Here is a 17739-nt window from a genome sequence, read left to right as displayed (position 1 = left end):
ACACATTAACGTTTAATAACTTTATATTAAGGGAATTACTTAAACTTTACTTCCCAGTAGTCCACAAGGATGACCCCAGCCAAGACTTCTAGCAGTGGAGAGGGTACCTGAAGACCTGGCCTTCTCCTGTAATCAGATTGGTGATTACCCTAATTGTCATCAGAGATACTCTATCCAGTAACTGATGGAAGCAGGTACAGAGATCCACAGCCAAGCACTTGGCTGAGCTCTGAGAGTCTTGCTGAAGAAAGGGAGGAGGTATTGTACGAACCGGGGTGGGGGTGGGGGTCATAACAGGGAACCCACAGAGAGCTGACCTGAGCTCTTGGGAGCTCATGGACTCTGGACCAAGAGTTAGGGAGCCTGCATGGGACTGAACGAGGCCCTCTGCCTTGTGTGACAGTTGTGTAGCTTGGTCTGTTTGTGGGGTCCCTAGAAGTGGGACCAGTTACTGTCCCTGGTGCATGAGCTGGCTTTTTAAAACCTATTCCCTATGGTGGGATACCTCGCTCAGCCTTAATGCAGAGGGGAGGAAATTAGTCCTGCCTCAACTTGATATGCCATGCTTTGTTGACTCCCATGGGAAGCATTACCCTTTCTGAGGAATGGATGGGGGTCGGGGGAGGTAGAAAAGAAGTAGGGAGAAGGTAATGGGGGAAGAGGATGGAGAGGAAACTGTAGTTAGGATGTAAAATAAATTAAAATATATATATAAAAAAGAGTGTTTTGAATGAATACAATGGATAGATAGACAAAAATCTTTTATTCTATTAAAAAAGAAATGTAACTACTACAAATAAGAAAATGAATCAGGAGGTATAAAGTTGACATTCTCACTTCAAGTAATAGCAAGGATTTTACATGAAGCTAGAGGGAGAATCCCTCCAACGTGCAGCACACACTCATCGTTGGCTTTGGGGAGGTAGGGGGCCTGCCCCGCCTAGTGATGGAACATACTTCCAAGAGTATGAAAAGTAGTAAACCCAATAAACAAACAAACTGTGGGACTAAAACAAGAGATACTGAGATTGGAAACGAATAATGGTATGGCATATAATATTTATAAATACAAATCATAACTAAAAATGTCACAAAATAGAAACTGCATGTATCATTATTTTTTGTATGTGTGTGCCTTGCACAGAAATGTTTTTAGAAAACCTGAGAGCCAAAGAATGCTCTAGAGTTTTTATGTGGCAGGCAGGAATTTTGCCTTTTTAATGGATATAAAAATCTCAGTGCAGAGAAAGCACGTCTTTCAAAACTGATTTCATAAAATTATACATTCTGTTGTATATGTTCAAGGTATATTAAGTAGTTTCATTTCTTCACATATTAATTTTAAGAAGTGCATCTGTAGAACTGAAGAACTTAGAATGAAAAACGAATGCAAGAATAAGAAAGCCAAAGAGAGTCAATAACAGCACCCTGAGGGACAAGGCGGGTCATTTAGAAACACCAGCTTCTGCTGGTTTTCCCTTTCTCATAGATGTTCCAAACTACAGTAAGCGCAGCCCGGGGCAGGGTCGTCTAAAAGCAGCTTGACACTTCCAGGGTTCGAGTCCAGGAAGCAAGGACTTCTGCCTGGCACCCAGAAAGCTCCTCCAGCAGCTGCTGTCTTAGCTCGAGGCACCTGTCTCCCAGTCTGCATCAGTCCAGAGCTTGCGAGCTTAGGTTTCATTGGGCAAGAGCCCAGCTTCTTCCTCCTCTGTGTCAATGATGTTCTGAGTTTTAGATCTACAGTGAGGTAAAAAATAAATAAATAAATAAAAAAAAACAACCAGACAGTATTGATCATCTTAAAAAACTAAACACAGCTAGCTGTGGTGGCACACACCTTTAATCCCAGCACTCAGTGGGCAGGGGCAGGCAGATCTCTGAGTTCAAGGCCAACCTGGTCTACAGAGTTAGTTCTAGGACAGCCAGGGCTACCCAAAGAAACTATCTCAAACCCCACCACACCCTAGAAAAAAGAAAGCTAAACACTCAGTACCTACATCTCCACCCAAGCACCTCCTTGGACCTACGTGCCTGTCAATAAACAAGGCTTATGTTCCCCAGAAATCTAATAGCAAGAAGGGATGGAAAATAATATTTCTTTTCTATGCTCATGAGCTAGCCTTTTTTTAAAGAGGAAAGGAGTCTGGAAAGCTGATCGTACCTTCTTCTCGCCTTTGAGTGCTCCCAGAGATAAAATAAGCCCATCGCAAGTCCCTTTAACACAACGAAATGCACTGTTAAAGCAAATCCTCCAAGACAAGTGTCTCCAAAGTGTAAGGAAATGGAAGAAACCCCCGCAAATCCAGGATTACTCACACTTATCAGAGCCCATAGACCTTGTATAGCTGCTGCCCACTCGAAACCAATTTTCTCATACAGAAATCCGCCCAGCATTGGTCCCATGAAAGCACTGACCATGGAAAGAAGAATGGGTGAGTATCTAACAGTGCAAAAACTACTTTATAAAGATGCATGACACCCCAGTCACTGGTCTTCCTTAAGCTAAAACAATAAAGGGAGATTCTCAGGCATAAGTTCTAGGCCTGGGTGTGGCTCATTGGTAGAGCACTTGCCCACAGTGTGGAGGGTGGAGTTTGATCCCCAGATCCAGTGCTGAGATGGGAGAGAGAAGAAGAGAAAGAAAGAATTATGATTATTAGACAGTTGTAAATGTAGGATTACAGCTGTGAAGTTGGTGACCTACTTAACAATAAAAACAGTAGCACATGTTTAAAATAATCTATTTTGTGGGTAGGGGTGCATGCAACAGTACCATAAGAAAGTCAGAGGACAAGCCTGTGAAACAAGTTCCCTTTTTCTTTCTATCTTTATTGAGGTTCCCAGGATTGAACTCAGGTCTCCAGGCTTGTGTGGCAAGTACTTTACCTGCTCAGCCATCTCACTGGCCCACTATTCTTTCTATTCTTATTAACTGAATCCGTTCAGTGCATAGTTATTGACTCTGTATGTATTAGATTGCTACTATACAGTGCATTGTCTGATCTATTAGGAAGTAAATAACCAATCAAACAACCAAGCAAGTGAATCAATAAAGGAATGCATTTTTAAAAGTCTGAGATATGCTTCAGTTAAAGGAATTTTTAAGTATTGCTCAAAGCAAGGTCCATGAAGGTACCTTAGCTTGGTATGACATATACTGACATTCTAGATTTTGGAGTCACAGGTTGTGAATTAGAAATCTTGCTCGGCCTTAGATGAGCTTTTGCCTTAGATAATCTCATGGACCTTTTTGATGTTTCAATTTTCCATCTGTAACATGGAAAGAGCATTTCCATCTCTCAGGTGCAAATGAATTCACTTACCCAACTGACCACATGGCGCCAGTAAGACCAGATACGAGTCCCAGCGTACTTATTCCCTCTTCAAACCCATTTTCACTGCAGAGAAACATGGACAGATCCATCATGAAAAGGAGAACTTGTATGGAAAAAGTGTGTGACAGATACATTAAGATAACCCACATACAATCTGAAGAAACTAAATATAAGAGCATTCCATTCTAAAATAAGAACTCATCTGGGAGCTGGAGATGTAGCTGAATGGTAGCGTGTGAGCCTATCATGCCCAAGGCCTTGGGCTCAAACACCAGCACAAAACAAATATCAACCCTACACAAAGATTATAGGCAATTGAAGAAGGCTGGGAGAGGTGCTCTTCCCCAGGGAAGAGTACACCAATTGTTTGTCCAGTGCCAAATGGTCAGCCCTGAAAACATACAGACATGAAACATTATACTGACTGAACCGGGTATATTTAGGATTATATATATTTATACAAATGCACATATGCAGGCAACAACAATGAAGAAAGAGAGCATGAATTTGGAGAGTGTAGAGAGGTATATGGGAGGGTTTGGAGAGAGTAAAGGAAGGGTGAAATGTAATTATAATCTCAAAAATTAAAAAAAATAAATAAAATATGTAAATCAAATTGGAAGGCATTTTCATAAAATAACCTAATTTTACTACATCTATCTGTATAATAGCAAGAATCATAACTCATCTGCATTAAACGCTAATTAAGTACATAATTAACCTAGAAACTCTTAAAATAGGGTGAAGAGAAGAAAGGCTGCTCTAAGAAAACAGATCCAGCTCTTTGTCCTCTGAGTGTCATTGAGAAACCCCAGCACAGTCAAGACCTTAGTGTTCATGAACATGCCACATGCAAAGGGACAACGGCCAAGCGACAGATGGCTCGTCACCCTGTGCCCGTGTATGATTCTCCTCCATGCACAGGGGCGCCTCTGAAACTTCTCCATTTGGTTCTGGACTTCTAAAACTATTCACACACACACACACACACACACACACACACACACACACACACACACACACACACACTCACACACTCACACACACACACCACCTGAGACATACAAGAAGCCAAGCATCTCCCTGTAACCTATTCTACCTTTTAGTATATTAATGTCACTATGTCATTTTCAGTATGGTTCCACTATTACTTATATGATTTATGTCACAATATTTATATGATCTGAGATCATGAAGATGTACTGTTGGGCAAATATCCAACCTCCTATGGGTCTGAACAAGTGAGGTGAGACTGATTGCCTATCTCCCACTCCCCACCCCTTCCCACCCTAACCCACCCCACCCCTTCCCACCCCACACCCGCTACCACGCCCATCACTGCAGAGCTTGTCAAACAACTGAGAAACTTACTATGCACAACTAAGGGTCTCCGGGAAAGTTGGGATGATACTCATTCCAGCAGAGATGCCATTGACCACTAACACCGGCACCATGAGCCAGAGCTGACTGCAGAGGAATTGGGAGGAAATGAAAGCATTAGTATTTTAAGAGATACAAACTTGAAACCAGGACAGCAGGATCGCAGAGAAGTTATCTTCACAGATAGTTGACTTGTTTTGCTCCTATTTCCATCTTGTCCCACTCCATTCAGTGAGAGCTCGTGTTAGCACCTTCCACCTCTGCAGCAAAAGCATCTCCTGCATCATCTACAATCACTTTTGCTTCCACATTTCACACACATGTGTTTAGTCATACATATTACACATCTGCAACCAGCCAGCCCTCCCACCATAACAAAATCATACATATTACACATCTGTAACTGTAATTAAATTCTCTCAATATCAATGCTGTTGTTCATGTAATCATTTCATCTTGAAATTCAATTAAACAATGACAAAGAGAGAGGGGGCAAAAGAAGAGACTAGAAACCGACAGATATTCTATGTTGGAGTCCAATTAAATACCTGTCGGACATTATGCGTGTAATTCTTTTTTTGTTGTTGTTTTTGTACCAGGCTGGCCTTGAACTCACAGAGATCCACATGCTTCTGCCTCCCAAGTGCTGGGATTAAAGGCATGCACCACCATGCCTGGCTTGCCATGTATTAGCTTTAATTCCTTTTAAAATTACATTATTTTATTTTGGAGGGGAGATATGCCACAGTGAGTGTGTGTGTGTGTGTGTGTGTGTGTGTGTGTGTGTGTGTGTGTGTGTAGATGAATGGACAACACACATAAATCAGTTCTCTCCTTCTACCATGTAGCTCCTGGAATTAATTCCTGGAGTCCCTACTCAAGTTTCCAGGCTTGGCAGCAAGTATCTTAGTGGGCTGATCATATTGCTGGCCCTGCTTTCTTTTTTTTTAAAGATTTATTTATTATTGTGTATACAGTATTCTGTCTGCATGTATATCTGTAGGCCAGAAGAGGGTGCCAGATCTCATTACAGATGGTTGTGAGCCACCATGTGGTTGCTGGGATTGAACTCAGGACCTCTGGAAGAGCAGTCAGTACTCTTAACCACTGAGCCACCTCTCCGGCCCCGGTTTCTTTTTATAGACAAGAAAGTTTAGGATCTTGGAAGTTAAGTGATTCACTCAAGTTCCACTACCAGTGACAGAACCAAAATCGAAACCCAGATCCAAAAGACTCCGAAATCACCCTCTTCCCATGATGCCCTGTTTTACCCCAGAAGTATGGGGGGAAAAAATCCAAGCAGCTCACTTTGTTTCAATAAATAAATTATAACAAATAAACTCTAATGAGCAACTACTACATGCTAAGGATGACCCAGAAACAATAAAAGACTCGGTCACCCTCTCAATAAATGAGAAGAAAGACTCAGAAAAACACAATTGTATTCTCTAAGTATCAAGCAAAGGTTGTTATCCATAAATGTTATTTTGAAAATCATTCCAAGCACCTGTGCAGTTGAAACACAGGAGAAGACATGGTACTGTGGTGCAAACCTATAATCCTAGCACTTGAGAGGTAGAGTCAGGAGGATTGTGAGTTCAAAGCTAGCCTCAGCTAACAGAACAAAACAAAACAAATACCTTATAGATGAGAATCAATGTTGTTCTCATTTGATAAAGATTGAATGTGTTAAGATTTGTAAACTACTGTGAGCTTGTAGTGAATAAAGCATTGTCAGTCACACAAACAGTTCAATACAATCCTAAGTCAAAGTCAACGTTTAAATAGCAATGTTTGCAGTACTAAGTCACTTAGAAGAATTAAATAATTACTATTTCTCCAAAAACACGGAACAAGACAAGTTACCTTTTAATGTGCAAAATGGGGACAGGTCCTAAGAGCATGTAGCACCCAGCTGTGATTAAGTTTCCAAAAATCAGAAACCATTTCCTGAGATTCTGGTAAAGAGAAAGAGTTCAAAGCTTAAACCAAAGGACCCTCTGTAATCAAACAATATAAAAAAAATCATTAGAGTAATGACATCCAAAAACCCAAACACACTGAAGCAAATGACACTTTATATTTGAGAACAGGCAGATGAAAAATGCAAAGGCAAGGAGGATATTTTGCAAGATGGTGGGATGAGCAAAGAAGTTCCCCAGGAAGGGGGTATGTAACAGAATGTTGGCACATCATGAACTATTCCAAACATGTAAGAATTTAAAAAGCAGTCACCTCAAGCAACTTGCTAATGTGTCATAATACCCAGGAAAAACACATTATTTAAAAGTATCTACTGCAGAGTGACTGAATGGAATCCCTGCCCGCCAACCCCCAGGTTCATATGCTATTCTAGTGCCTGGTCCGATGGTGCATGGAGGTCAGCTTTGGAGAGGTGATGTGGTAGTGAAGGAGGAACCCTCATGACTGGGATCCACACCCTCACAGGAGAAGTCTCTGAGAGCATTTCCCACTCTTCCACGTGGGGTTGCTGTGAGTCAGAAGTGGCCCTCAACACCAAGCAAGAGCCTGGATCTTGCAAAACTGTGAGAACTAAGTATCCCTTGTTTATTGTGTGCTCCAGGTCTTTGATATTTTGTTATGGCAGTCTAACTAGTCTAAGATGGTATCTAATAAAAATTATCCCTTCTAAACTGCTTAACTCAGCCTATGTCTTTCTTTTTAAAGCAAGGAGCAAGGTCTTGCTATACAGCCCTGGCTGGTACTGAACTAATGATCTCTTAGTCCTATAGCTTTCCAGGTGCTAGGGTAACTAACATTTGCTACCATACCCGGCTTAAGATTATGTCTTAACACTTAGCTCCAAATATTGTTTAAGATGTTAGCTATTTGGGGTCTGGAGAGATGGCTCAGAGGTTAAGAGTTCTCTCAATATTGTCCCAAGTCAACAATCACTTTATATATTAACACTTACACTACTAGAGCCATACTAGTCCTCTTCTAAGGACCCAAGCTTGGTTCCCAGCACCTGTGTCAGGTGGCTCACAAATGCTAGAAGCCCAGGTCCAGGAGATCCACTGCCCTCTCCTGGTCTCTGAGGTCACCCATATACATGTGGCATACACGAACACAGACACATAAGCATACACACAAACAAAAATGAAGGTAAATCTTTAAAAAAAGGAAAAACATTAGCATTTTGTTACTTGGGTTACTAAGTAACTCCCCTATAACATATATCTTATAAATATATATGCAAAGCTAATGAGAGAAAAATGAAAAATCTAAGCACTAAAGCTGCAGAAGCAGCCATGGAAATGTGAGGTCTGGTTAATGGTGCTGTTTCTGCTGATCAGTCATGCAGAAAGAAACGGGTTAGGCCCAACTGAAAGAGAGCAGAAGGGACTCAGTTCAAGATGGGTAGAGAACAGTTGATGAACACTTGCAGGGCCATTTTTTTCATACCCTCTTTCTAAGTCAATTTCCCTCTATTAGTTTTGCAATCTGATCAAGTCCAATAACTTGTAAGAGCCTTAGACGCTGCCCTTGTTACTAGGATCAGGGTTTCTGTTTTATTTTGTGTTGTCTGGGTCATTAAGGGAGTTTTAGACGGTATAATACAAACCAGGCTTGTCATATCAACAACAGACCATGATCCTGACTCTGGGAAGATTCTGGGAAGCAAGGGGACTGAGTTTCAGATCAGCCTGGTCTATATAGTGAGGCTCAGTCTTAAAAAAAAAAATGGTGCAATAGTTTCCAGTAGATTGAGTACCAGACTCTTCTTCATATGAAATACTGAACTTGAGTCTGCTGAGAGGAACAACTGAGGCTGAGAGCCACCAGACTTCCTCTACCAGGCCAACTGAAATTGCCCCCTTTAAGCAAGGGACCTTTAGAATTCTGGAGAAGTGGCAACAGATCTAACCATGCAAAAGCAACTCAAATATAAGTCAGGATACATACAGGCATCCTATCACAGAGGAGACCGAACAGTGGTGATGAAATGGTGTAGGACAGAGCTAGACCCAGGAAGACCAGTCCCACGTATCCAGCTGGCAAATTGAACTGGAAAAGAGATTCCATGTTAGAGCAGCATGTGAAGTCTCTCTTTAAAATAAACACACCCCTTTCCCTCCTTCTCTTCCTCAGCTCTATTCACAGAAGTCTATCAGTTACACCCAAGTATCTGTATTGTTTAGCTGTCCATAGCTGTGACTAAGACACCCGAGAGAACAATATAAAGGGGTGGATTATTTATTTTGGCTCATGGTTTCAGAGCATCATGGTAGGTGTTATTTATTTGTTGACATTATTTTCTGGGCATGAGAAAATACGAGGTACAATGGAACCCACTATAAGAGTTTTTATTAGGGAAGAGAAAGGGTGGAAGTGGGTAGGCCTACCGAAAAGAAAAGTGTGTGTGTGTGTGTGTGTGTGTGTGTGTGTGTGTGAGAGAGAGAGAGTGAGAGTGAGAGTGAGAGTGAGAGAGAGAGAGAGAGAGAGGTTCGTGCCACGTCTGGTGAGAGGGAGAGAGAGTGGTGAGAGGGAGAGAGAGTGGGAGCGGGTCAAGCCTGCTTTTATATGTCACCTAGTGCTTGCATAAATGAGCTTACATAGCTACGCCACACATGTGCATAGATTATGTGATCACGATGCATGCAGATTACGTGACGCTGTACGCGGATTATGTAGGATGTAAACCTGACTACTGACAGCCCATGGGTAGTCATGTGACTCCAGAAGTGGCTAAGAATAACAGTAGGGAGGGTGTGGGAGAGCAGAGAACTTACAGGATAGCAGCCAGGAAGCAGAGAGAGGATGCCTGTGTTAACTGGCTTTCTCCATTCTTCCCTTTTTTAATCCAGTCCCAGCCTCTGGGATGGTACTGCCCACAGTCAGGGCATTCCATGTTTAGTCAGTTCTGTCTGGAAACAACCTCAAGTCTTACCCAGAGATACACTTTACTAATTTCCTAGGCACCTTCCCATCTAATCAAGTTAACCATCAAGATTAGCTTTCAATGTATTCCTCTTAACTTTGTCTTACTTTGTACTGGGTATGGGTAAATACTTTTTTCTAAAAGGGGAAAAAAATTCCAACCACTTATTGGACATCCTAGAAGTTTGATTTTATAGCATTTGATATTAAACATATTTTATTTCTACAAATTGCATTTTCATACAAAGTGTTTTACAAATTTTATGTATACAAAGATTCATACACAGATCTTGTTAAGTGATGCTCTTGGATCTTAGCCCCAGGTTTGGTTTCAGTGGGGGTGAGGCAATGCAGGAGGGTGGTGTGTCACAGGGAAACGTAAAGTAATATGAATTCAACATTTATGTTTCAGCAATGGAGACTCTTGGTTCCTTTCTCCTATTCTGTAGTATAGCACATAGTCATCTTATTATAACATAGTTAAAAGGTAAGTGGACCCAGAGGGCATTTGGGAGAGAAGGATATCTCACATCAACAGACATAATGAGTACTCTTAATGCCTCTTTACAACTCACACAGGAAGAGAAAATGTGTTGTAGTTAAGCAACATGGGAGATGGCCTCGTAGACATGGAATGACATGAGCAAGGTCTTGGGTGGGAGGAGACATTAGAGGAAGATTCTTTCTTTCTTCCTAGTGGATCAGACCCCCAGATCACAGAGTCATACCCTAGCACAAGGGAATATCACTGAGGGAAAATATAGTTTACCAGAGAATGCAGCTGCCTGTCTACCTCCTTCTCACAGATGAAGGTCTTTCCCTAAAGAAAGAGCCCAAGGGCACCATAATCATGGCCACCTGTACAAAGCAGAGGTCCAGCAGGCTGCTTACCTTCTCCAAGATGAAGAGAGAGAGGATTGGCTCGAGGAAGCCGAAGCAAGAGCTGAGGGAGATGATGACGAAGGCTATGAGACCGACCTTGGGTAATGAGACAAGTTTCCAGAAGGAGTGTTCACCTGGATCCGACTCTTGGGGTTATAAATAAAAACAGAAACACATCATCGCAATCCTTATCTCTTAGCTTTATCATTTAACTTACTTTGAGAGGCAAAGCTGTTAAGACTATCTGGTAGTAGAAATAGCTGCACCTCTGAATTGTCTGGAACTAAATATTATCATCTACCCTAACCCTCTTCAACTTTAGAAGCCACAATTGATTCCATTTAAAGGACTGACTTTTATCCTGGCATCTCAGCACTTGCAGGGCAGGAGGGTCAGGAGTTCAAGGTCATCCTCAGCTCCACAGTGAGTGTGAAGTTGTCCTGGGCTACATAAGACTCGTCTCAAAAAAAAAAAACACAGCAAACTCCCCAATTGAAAAACAATCCTTAAGCTTTCAAATAGAAATCCTTAAGTTTTCAAATACAACGAGAAGCAACTGGAATCAGGGTATGCAGGGAAGTTTTTTAGTTACAATCCGGAAGTGAGGCCATCTGGATGGGACAGTGGAATGGAGAGCTGCAGAAAAAGAGCCATCCAAGCTTCCCCAAGGCTCTGTGTGTGTTCTTAAGGAGGGACTCACCTTTGTTTTGTAAAACAAGACCAAGTTATTTTTCGGAAGGCAAAATAAACACTACATTGAGAAACTGAATCTTGTGTGAACTACTTTTATCACTTAAGATCAGTACTCTCATTCTCCTAACAGTCAGTAGCCCCTGTTAATGCCTATCTGAATAGCAGGCGTGTCTACCTGCAAGCCTCTGGTCATAGTGACTGCTTTATTCTCTCTTTAGGAAGTTCTCAACATTGATCTCGGGTCCTGGGAAGACCAGGAAGTGCTCTAAATCATGCAGTCATTTCTCCGGCACCCCAGGCATATTATTTAAGAAAAGGTCATTGTAGAAAAGTATGTAGTGACTGTGTGGCTCTTAAAAGATGCTTAGGAGTCTGAGAAATCACTGGGGATTCCACAAAGAGAACAGCTCAGGCACTTGGCGCAGAGTCCTGTCACCTGCATTTCAGGAGCTTAGTTAGAATTGGTTACTGTGATCCTGTACAGAGACAACACTGGATGTGAACACGGAACTTCAATGAGGGTCGGGATCAGCCCTCACAGACCCTCATTTTGCCCACAGCAGGCATTCATCATCACCATTCACAACGACCATGCATATGCAAAGTCCCAAAATTCAAAGTGTTAGTATTGTGACCCCCCCCCCCAGAGACCCGCCCAGCTTCCTGAGGTAAAGTCCCCTTTAAAAAAAGAACAGCCCCTCCCTCCTTCCTTCCCTCCTCCCCATTCCCATGAGGTGTGCACCCTTGACTCCTCACCGCCCCCCTTTCTTTTTGTCTCCCTCTTTTCCTATCTTTCTCTTTATCTCTCTGTTATAATAAACTTATTTCCACGTGGATGCAGTGCCTGGGCTTATGAGTGACTGCCGCTGCATCTGTTTCCCTGCACGCGCGTGGGATACCCTGGCCCAGCCAGCCGGGGTCCCCCTCGGGCAATATCATAACACAAAGACTGTACGAATTTATGCTATTTTTGGTAATATTCTCAAGAATTTTTCAGAATACAGAGATTAAGTCAAGACTATCAGCCTCTTACTCAAAAACACAACCCTAAATTCAACTCCTAAACCGCACTATGTATTTCAACATAGAGCGAGATCAAGTGCCACCTTGTGGCACAACGAGATATTGCCAGCAGGAGGTCAAACCAGGTGTGGATTTTGAATTGTATTAAATTTGAACTGAAAATTGCAAAAGATGGGCTGGAGAGATGACTCAACAAGTAAGAGGACTTCTCTTCAAGAGAACCGGAGTTCAGTTTCTAGTACCCACATATGGTGTCTCACAATCACTTGTAGCTCTGGCTCCAGGAGATCCAGTGCCTCTGGTCTCTGTGGGCATCCGCACTTACATGCACATCCTAACACCCACAACATAATTCAAAATGATGATGATAATAATAGTGCGGTGTGGTGCATGCCACTAATCCCAGCACTACAAAAGTAGAGGCAGTCAGATCTCTGAGTTCGAGGCAAGCTTGGTCTACAGAGAGAGTTCCAGGATAGCCAGGGATACAAACACACACACACTTGTCTTGAAAACCAAAAAAGTTAGAAAAGCAACAACAACTAATAAAAATTAAAATTAAAATAAATTTTAACTATAAAAGATTTTAGTTTTAGTCTATTATATTTCTTGTGCATACAAAAAGCATTATCTGCCAGGTAGTGGTGGTGCACGCCTTTTAATCCCAGCAATTGGGAGGCAGAGGCAGGAGGATCTCTGTGAGTTTGAGGCCAACCTGGTCTACAAAGCGAGTTCTAGGGCAGCCAAGACTACACAGAGAAACTCTGTCTCAAAAAAAAAAAAAAAAAAAAAGCATTCTGTTAACCATATATGGCTCAGTGGTTAAGAACACTGGCTGCTCTTGCAGAAGACATGGGTTCAGTTCCCAGCAGCCACATGGCTACTCACATCCATCTCTAACTCCAGTTTTGGGGGATATGATGCCCTCTTTCTGGCCTCTGTGGGCACTGGTAGAAGACATGTACTTGGGGCTCAATGCAGGTGTCATACAGGGAAGCTCACCACATGGATAGAGAAGAACAAAACCCAGTGCAGACTGGCCTAGCTTCGTTAGCCTGGATCAGACTTCAGGGAGTCTAAGGACAGGCAGTTTATTCACCATGTATTTAAGCCCAGCGTCATTCGGAAAAAAAGTTTCCTGGTGGAATGCAATCCCCCATGCACAGGAAGTGTAATTACATTGAAACTCAAGGCAGGGTACATGCCATTTCTTTCAAGAAGATAGGTTCTAGAGGTACTCTGTGTGTAGCAGCTTAAGGTTCTAAGGGTCTGGCCTGGTCTTGGTTCTATAAATAGCACAGAAATCGTTTGGGCTATTAGCCACTTTTGGTCCTGGTTGTGGGAGCTTGGGGGAGTCTCTGTTTGTGAGGGTCATTTAGAGTATTAGCCACCTCCTCCTGGTTTTAAGAGCTTGATATGGCCTGCCCCAACAGATAAGGCAGATCACCAGGCTGTTAATCACTCCCAATTCTCTTCTCAGCTTTCTGGATGGAAGAACAGGTTTTTCAACTTTCCCCTTGGAAAGACAATCCTTTATGCTTAACATTCCTGGTTTCTCTGGAGATTCCTTGGCTTAAGGACCTTTGTGTTATGCTCCCAACAACGCACATGGTGCGCGCGCGTGTGCGCGCGCGCACACACACACACACACAGGCAAAACTCTGATACACATAAAATAAGTACACTTAAAAAATAGTTACGTTTAAAATAAAAGAATGTATAAAAACACTTATGAGAAGGAGCACTTCATTGGTTTAAGTGAAAACTCTGTGTAGAACATAGAAAAATCTCAGACTGTTCCCAAGGTACTTGGGTATCCCCGAGTTTGCTCCAAATCCTGGTGTGGCTATTCTCCTGGGAGAGATAGAACTGGCTGGTTACCAACACCTGCCCTGAAAGGTGTCAGAGACAGGGGTGTGTGGGGGTCCCTGAAAAGAGTGGCACAGGAGGTGCCACCTGATACCTGTCCTGTGAAGGAGAGGTCTGGGGAAACTACTCAGAAAAGATGCAGAGACAGTGCAGGCTGAGCCAGCAGAGGGGATGGAAGAGTGCAGAGTCCATACCACGTGACCGCTCTACTTAAACCCAGCAAGTGCTCCAGTGGCTTCCAGGTGCCTTGCTTGTTTCATGGATATAAAGATGGTATTTTGAGTCTGCCTGCAATCCCATCATATTGTAGGCAGAGACAGGAGGGCCAGTCTGGCCTACAATGTGAGTTCCTGGGGGCTACATAGCAAGATCCTGTCTCAGAAAAAAAATTTTTAATTTCCAGGTAAAAATTGTGTTTATCAGTAGTGAATGACACTGATATTGTACATATGTGTGCACGTGTACATAGTAGAAAGAGTGAATCCGAGGATTTAACAAATACATTACACCTTACCTCACATACTTGTCATTTTTTGACGTGAGAATATTTATAATCTACTTGCTTAGCAATTTTCAAGTACAACAGCTTTGCTTTCTGAGATTTCATTTCTGTACTGTCAACAATAATAAATACAATAATAAACAGAGCTGGTGGTGGTGGCACATGCCTTTAATGCCAGCAGAGACAGTTGAATCACTGAATTCCAGGCCAGACTGATCCAGGATGGCCAGGGCTATGTAGAGAAACCCTGTCTCAAAAATACCAAAATAATAATAATAATAATTAAATAAATAGAAAGTTCTAGAAACAAAGAATTTCTAAGCTTTAAATAACTTCAATTATAGCAGTTCTAGTTGTTTTATACTTTTATTATTATTGCTAATCTCTTTTTACAAATTATTTATTTTATGTGTATGAGGTGTTTTGTCTGTGAGTATGTCTGTGCCATGTGGCTGCCATGTGTTCCTGGTGCTGTGGAGGCCAGAAGACGATGCTCTATCCTGAGACTGGAGCTACAGATGGTTGTGACCCACCATGTGGGTGTTGAGACTTGAACCCTGGTCCTCTGCAAGAACAGCCAGGACTCTTAACTACTGAGCCATCACTCCAGCCCCCTATTACTAATCTCTTAACTGTATCTAATTTTAAATTAAACTTTATCATAGGCATGTGTGCATATATAAAAACGTAGTATAAGGGTGGCTTGGTGTTCTCTCTGGTTCCAGGTACAGGTGTCAATCTTGCAGCATGTGGGACACAGAGAAGGTGGGACTTACTGCATGACACATCAATCTCTCTGTCACCACGATGGAAAGCAGACCTCTTCAGGTTCTCAGACTTAGGGTTTTAATGAGAGAAGTGATGTGCACACGACTGTTAGCGTATACCAGCAGGCAGAAACTGGAGAGTGGATAGAAGAATGAGCAACAGGGGTTCCTGACACCCAGCACCAGACATTGGTCATGGATGTGGAAGAAATTGGCAGAGTGCATAGAACACCTAGTTCCTCCAGTATGTCAAAAGGAAATTTGGTTACTTTCCTAGATGTTGTCTGCATTAAAACTTTCAATAACTTAAAGAGTATTCTTTTCTTTTTTTTTTTTTTTTTTTTTTTTTTTTGGTTTTTTAAGACAGGGTTTCTCTGTGTAGCTTTGCGCCTTTCCTGGAACTCACTCTGGAGACCAGGCTGGCCTTGAACTCACAGAGATTCGCCTGCTTCTGCCTCCCGAGTGCTGGAATTAAAGGTGTGTATCACCATCACCACCATCACCACCATCACCACCATCACCACCATCACCACCATCACCACCACCACCACCACCACCACCACCACCACCACCACCACCCGGCTTTAAAGAGTATTCTTAAATAGGAATACTCAATCTGAATTATAGGCCTAATGTTATTGACCTTAGGGATTTTTTTCTTCAATTCCAGTTTTAAATAGCCTATCTTAGCTGTCTTTTCCCATTTCCTAGAGTAATAAAGAATTAATTTTTTTCTTCTGCTGCACGAGAATCTGACCTGTTTCTTGTCTCTTTTTAATTAAACTTATTTATCTTATACGTGTGACTGTTTTGCCTGCATGTATGTATGCAAACCACATGCATGACTGGTGCCTGAGGAGGTCAGAAGAGGGCATTGGCTCCCCTGAAAATGGAGTTATAGATAGTCGTGAGTCACTATGTGAGTCCTGGGAACTGAACCCAGGTCCTCTGCAGAAGCGGCCAGTACTCTTAACCACTGAGCCATCTCTCCAGGACTGTGGCTGACTACTTCTTAATTCTCTGTCCAATATCCATCATATCAGGACACAGCCTAGGATGCTAAACCAAGGAAAAACTGGTTCCTTACACGTGCAGAAAAGATCAGCACCACCTTGTGGTTCACTGTGGTATGGCCTCTCTTTGGCTCTTTTCTCCCCGGTTTCCCTGCTCTCCTGCAACCTCTCCAGCTCTGTTATACAAGGTTGATTAACCCTTCTGAAAAACAATGCTTACAACGACCATAATCCTGGTGGTAATTTTTATCTGGACAAAGGGAACTACAAAAGAGCCTTAAGCACGAGTACGTACCTAATGGGGACACAGTGTTCTCTGCTCCCTGCCCTGGTTGACTCTTACCAGCATGTGGCACCCTGGCAACAATATACATGCCCTGTCACAGAGAAGGTTGATTGATATGGGAAGGGAAGCTTTGGACCCCGATTGTTTCTCATCACTTCTACCAGAGACCTGTATCCTTGTGTTGTTGCTACATGGACATGTGGAAGGCCCACTGGGAACGAAGAACTGGCCTTGCCCTCCTATATTGAATGTTTTTTGACAGAATGACACGTTGTCTCACTCTGTGCCCCAGATGGCCTGAAATTCTCTGTGTGTACAAAACTGTCCTAGAGTTGAGGGTGGTAGAGGCAGAGGATTTCTGTGAGCTCAAGGCCAGCCTGGTCTACATAGTGAGTTCCAGGACAGCCAGGGCTGTTGTGGAATATTCCTTTACACTGTTTGAAGATGAGTCACTGTGGTTGGTTTAATAAAACGCTGAACAGCCAATAGTTAGGCAGGATTTCCAGGCACAGAGGACACTGGGAAAAAGAAGGGCAGAGACGCAGAGCAAACAGGATGGGCAATATGGAGGTGAGGTAATAAAGTCACTAGACAAAAAGTAAATTAATAGAAATGGGCTAGCTCAGTTGTAAGAGCTAGTTAGAAACAGGCCTAAGCTATCGGCTGAACTTTGATAATCAATACCTCTCCATGTTGTTTTTTGTGAGCTGGAGGCCCAAAGAAATATCTGTCTATACAGGGCTATGTAGAGAGACATCATAAAGAAAGAAAGAAGGAAAGAAGGAAAGAAGGAAAGAAAGAAAGAAAGAAAGAAAGAAAGAAAGAAAGAAAGAAAGAAAGAAAGAAAGGAAGGAAGGAAGGAAGGAAGGAAGGAAGAAAGGAAGAAAGGAAGGAAGGAAGGAAGGAAGGAAGGAAGGAAGGAAGGAAGAAGAAAACAAAGGTGGTCTAGAACTTGTCGGAAACTTCTCTTGTTTCCAAGCCTTGCAGACAAACTGTGTTGCCCACAGAATTTCTGATGAAAACTTAGTTCAGCCCAATGATAATGGCTTGTGAGCAGAAATTAAGTATTTGTTTCTCCTAAACCTGG

The 17739-nt window shown here is 42.4% G+C and overlaps 1 protein-coding gene across 3 annotated transcripts in view; it reads right to left on the bottom strand.

The window, feature by feature from the left end:
* Positions 1-746: 746 nt before the first annotated feature.
* The window catches only part of Slc18b1 (solute carrier family 18 member B1), a 32834-nt gene continuing 15841 nt past the window's right edge, over positions 747-17739 (bottom strand). For all 3 annotated transcript variants that reach the window (XM_052751181.1, XM_052751180.1, XM_052751182.1), the window contains 8 exons: positions 10509-10645; positions 8643-8744; positions 6582-6673; positions 4707-4802; positions 3324-3398; positions 2317-2410; positions 2162-2214; positions 747-1737 (listed from right to left, as the gene is read on the bottom strand). In XM_052751181.1, coding sequence (XP_052607141.1) covers positions 1671-1737; positions 2162-2214; positions 2317-2410; positions 3324-3398; positions 4707-4802; positions 6582-6673; positions 8643-8744; positions 10509-10645 — 716 coding nt within the window. In that variant the 3' untranslated portion in view covers positions 747-1670. The remainder of the gene's footprint in view (positions 1738-2161; positions 2215-2316; positions 2411-3323; positions 3399-4706; positions 4803-6581; positions 6674-8642; positions 8745-10508; positions 10646-17739) is intronic.

The sequence above is a fragment of the Peromyscus californicus genome, unplaced genomic scaffold (assembly GCF_007827085.1).
Source record: "Peromyscus californicus insignis strain IS unplaced genomic scaffold, ASM782708v3 Scaffold_22__1_contigs__length_63687245, whole genome shotgun sequence".
In the NCBI taxonomy this organism is placed as follows: domain Eukaryota; kingdom Metazoa; phylum Chordata; class Mammalia; order Rodentia; family Cricetidae; genus Peromyscus; species Peromyscus californicus.
Note: the sequence above shows the minus strand (reverse complement) of the source record. Positions and strands in the feature narration are given on the sequence as shown.